At 39.0% G+C, this 4,014-nt stretch overlaps 1 protein-coding gene across 1 annotated transcript in view; it reads right to left on the bottom strand.

Annotated features, from left to right (window-relative positions):
* The window catches only part of LOC140947019 (uncharacterized), a 57,928-nt gene extending 56,875 nt beyond the window's left edge, over window positions 1-1,053 (bottom strand). The window contains exons 1-2 of the mRNA XM_073396100.1: window positions 963-1,053; window positions 325-680 (exon numbers count right to left, since the gene is read on the bottom strand). Coding sequence (XP_073252201.1) covers window positions 325-680; window positions 963-1,038 — 432 coding nt within the window. The 5' untranslated portion in view covers window positions 1,039-1,053. The remainder of the gene's footprint in view (window positions 1-324; window positions 681-962) is intronic.
* Window positions 1,054-4,014: the final 2,961 nt, after the last annotated feature.

Genomic DNA, 4,014 nt, shown 5'->3' with positions numbered 1-4,014 from the left:
TTTCATTGTATTAACATTTCCGAAATCAAAACAAACTTAGGATTCACCTTTTAGACTTTTATCGTCATTTCCTGTTAAATCATGAAGTCCGTGCATAATAGCATGTATCTAATTGTAGGTAATTGAACTTTCAACTTAAGTGACGTCAATTTTCTGCCTAAATTTATTGATTGAACAGCTGGTTAAGGTCCTTAAGAGGAATTGCATTCGCGGTCGTGAGTTACATCCCTTAATCATACCTTACATAACTCACCAGTTTCTGCCTTTTTTTAGATTAATCCTCCATGGGCACCTTGTAGGTAATCATAGCAAAATGGAACGTACCTGAGGAAAGTCGACCTTTTTACATTCTGTTCCGGTAGTCCAAGAGTCCATGGAAGTGGTTCCTAATTGTGCTCCTTTGGGAGCAGATTGTAGGGCAATCCAGTTTATCTCAGCTGTTGAATTTGAGCCGTTGCCGTACTCGTAGATACAAGCGCGGCATTGGGTTCTATCTGCCGATTCCACCCAAATAGCAGCACCATTACCACGGGCCTGGTTGTTAACTGAGTGACCAAAGGAAGTAAAGACTTTTACTTGCTTTCCACCAGAGAACGGTTCAGCAAATGTGATTGTCTCACAAGCGAACAACCCTGGACTTTTGACAGTGATGTTGGTTTTTCCAGCTTTGAAACTGATTGCTGTAAGAAAGGAAAAGTGTCTTAGTAAAAGTAAGCTCCCGTTGCCTCTGGGCTATTTACAATGGCTGCAATATATATTTTAATAATTTCAAAACCCCTTCTACGCAATGGCCTTGAACAAAGTTCGGTAACTTGCGCTTTCCTTGCACGCCCCACCCCCGATTCCTGCGTCCTTTCTTGAAATGAATCTTTCATGAATTTTACCGTAGAAAATGACCACCAAATATCAGCTTTCAAAAGCATATTCTTAAAACATTTCAATAAGCAAATACTTCATGGTACCTTGACTTCCCTGAGCAAGAAGCACAGCAGTGCATACCGCGTAGAGGACAAACGGAAGGTGTTGCTTTCCCACCATCTTGGCTTGACTGAGGAAATGCTTCCTCTCATGCGAGTAATATACAGATTGTCTTTACGTGAAGGCATCATTTCTGTTGCGTGGACAGATGATGGAGCAGTAAAGCACCAAATTACCAAAAATGGACAAAATTTATCAAAGTCCTGAAGTTAAGGTCGAGTAAAGGGGGGAAACACTCGTCGGAGAATTGGCCTAAGTATTGCAGTAAATCATTCTGATTTCACAGAAAGATGACCAAAGAAAGAAAGAAGGTAGAACTTACGTGAACTCCCTCAGGCCCCTTTTCCCTCCAAGTATTTCTCCCCCTCTCACTGTTTTGCCCCTTAGTGGTTTAATCCTGACGCTTTGAATAAACATCTTCCCTTCACTCATACATCATACTAAGTATCTGTCCCAACAAAATAATGGGAATTTTTGCATATTCTTACCTTATCCCTTTTCCTTTCCTTTTTCCTCCAAAGACAACTTTTCCAACTGCATATTTAACGTTTCACTGTAACTTTTCGCTTTAATGCAACGTTCCCGTGATGTACTATTTTTCTTTGCTAGTGACGTTTCAAGAGTTGCGCAGCTTCTTTTGTGTCTGATATTGCAAAGGTCATTGACGGTTTATCCCCTTTTCTCAAAATGTGCACAGGAAATTTTGCTTGATCAAGAAGAAGTAAAAATAAGTTCAATCACTGCCATTCCATAGCCATACAAAGTGATTGTTTAAGAAGTGCATTACCACTATAATGCATTTGTCAGTTTTTTGCCCTTGTTTCTCTGTGTGTAAGTGTTGGAAGCTAACAAAGAAGATTAAGCGTTCAATCCTTTTGACGAATTTAGCTTCCCAAAGCCTTTAAACCTTTAAGTATCGATTTAAGTAGGGTTTGATATTTGTGATGTCTGGTTTAGACCGACAAAGAAGTAGAAAGCTACTAAAGAAAGCTGCTTCTCCAAAACTGAATAGTTTCCGAGTCAATTTGGTTGAAAATGCTAGACCATTCGAGTTCTTCGAATTCGTCCCTTTTGAAAGTGATACCTAACAAAAAATCCGTGAAGGACTGTCCAAAACTGAGTGCTAACGGCGAGATTAGATCGCACAAGTTGCCGTTCCATCCCGCAAAAGGTCACTTTAACGTGCCTAACTACCAGCTCCTATTCCCTCTCCACTTCATCTACCCAGCGCTTTCAGGAGTTTAGGAGAAGGTCATCCCTAATGACATCAAAGCCACCCGTACTGCACGAATTGCCTGTTTACTAAGGCGTCACACGTTTCCCAATTTTTGCTTTAGTCTTGACTTTTTGTCTCTATGTTTTCTTTTGTATTGTACATTTTAACCAATTATGACTCGTAAGATCATCTGACTAATCAGCTATTGAACGCTGGCACAGAAAATCCGGCTCTTGACTAAAGCAAACCAGGCAGCTTGCATTCCTTCAATTGTTTAATTCGGGACTCTGAGCCCTCGAGTTTTATAAGAGAGAATTGGGGGCCTGTCTAATCCTCTCTTAGTTTCTGCTATGTCATGTTATGGCATAGCACGTATTTTGGCCTTCCTTAAAACTTTTATCACTGTAAACGTGCGCACGTCACAAAAAAGTTAATGGGGGAGGAGAGAGGATTGTGAGGGGTGGGGTCGGTTTATTAAAGCTCAGGCATTCAATCTTCATTCTTAAGAAAGAATGAAATACGAGCTAATGACACAGCATAATTAGGTCGAACTAAGGAAGTCAATAAATATATCGTAAAAATAACCGTTATGGTAAAACAGTTTTAATTCAAAATTAATATTGCTTCATATTAAGACAGTCGAAATGCTAACCCTTTTTAGCAGAACGTAATCCCGTTCAGAGAATATTACTTGTTACTTTAAAAAATCCACGACTTAAGAACAGTAAAAGAAAGGGGCGAGTTTAATTTAAATCTGATTTAAATGCGGTTTTAATTTAATATCAGCTAGCAAACATTACATATTACTATGACCATACCCCTTGAAAAAGTGTAGTGTACGATATACGGAAATCCATTATTCCTCCAGCAACCGTTCAGCAACCCTGTCGTCCTATCTTCAACTTTATCTATTAGTCACGTTCAGCCCAATCACACTAGTGTTTATGCCATCATTGACCCTTCTCCTTAAGTAATCGTGACTTTTGATACCATATTACGTAACCAAGGCAACCAATTGTCGTCAAAGTCTATTATATTGCGGTTCTCTGTAATATTTTTGAATCAGAGTAGTCAAGCAGCTATTAGTCTTACGAGTAGTCTCAAAGAGTGCGGCCGAAAGAAGTACATGTATGGATAAAACACGAGTCTAATTTTTTTGTTCTTCCTTTTTGTTTGCTTTTAAGCGATTTCCAGTTGCTTTTTATTTATTCCTCGTGGTGAAACAGATCTTAACAAACCCCTTATAAAAGGAATACCGCGGTATAACGAGGCCGAGTGCATTCCTCGCCGTACTTACTGTGATATGTTTAGGATAACGAACCCCTGTTACTTACGAACACCTTTTCCAGGTAAACCCCAGATATTCGGTTTATCTGGATTCCAATGCACGTATGATTCCAATTGCTGATGGAATTATGTTACGCTCAAAATGATGTTGTATTGTGGCGGATATAAGATGTATTCAAATTACTGTGCATGCATTAAAAATGTGCTTGTGTTCATTATCCCGTGCGATGACTTCTTAGGCATTGTTTAAGCCTGAATAATATAAAAAAATTTGACAACCAATCCGAACGCAGCATTGATAATAGACCACTTTTTGGATTTTACTAATAATGATAATGATAATGATAATAAGAAGACATGCAATAAACTTCATAAAATAATAAATGAGATAAAAACAGGCAAACGTGTAATGCTTAGAATATTTGACTAATCAGTGCCCCGGAGGTGAAGAGGAGGGGAGGGTGCGTAATTTCTAGTAAGAGGGAAATGGGGGTGTGCTGCTGCATGGAATTTGGCTAATTAACTATCCCATC

The sequence above is a fragment of the Porites lutea genome, chromosome 8 (genome assembly GCF_958299795.1).
Source record: "Porites lutea chromosome 8, jaPorLute2.1, whole genome shotgun sequence".
Classification (NCBI taxonomy): domain Eukaryota; kingdom Metazoa; phylum Cnidaria; class Anthozoa; order Scleractinia; family Poritidae; genus Porites; species Porites lutea.
This window is presented reverse-complemented; position numbering and strand designations above follow the sequence as displayed.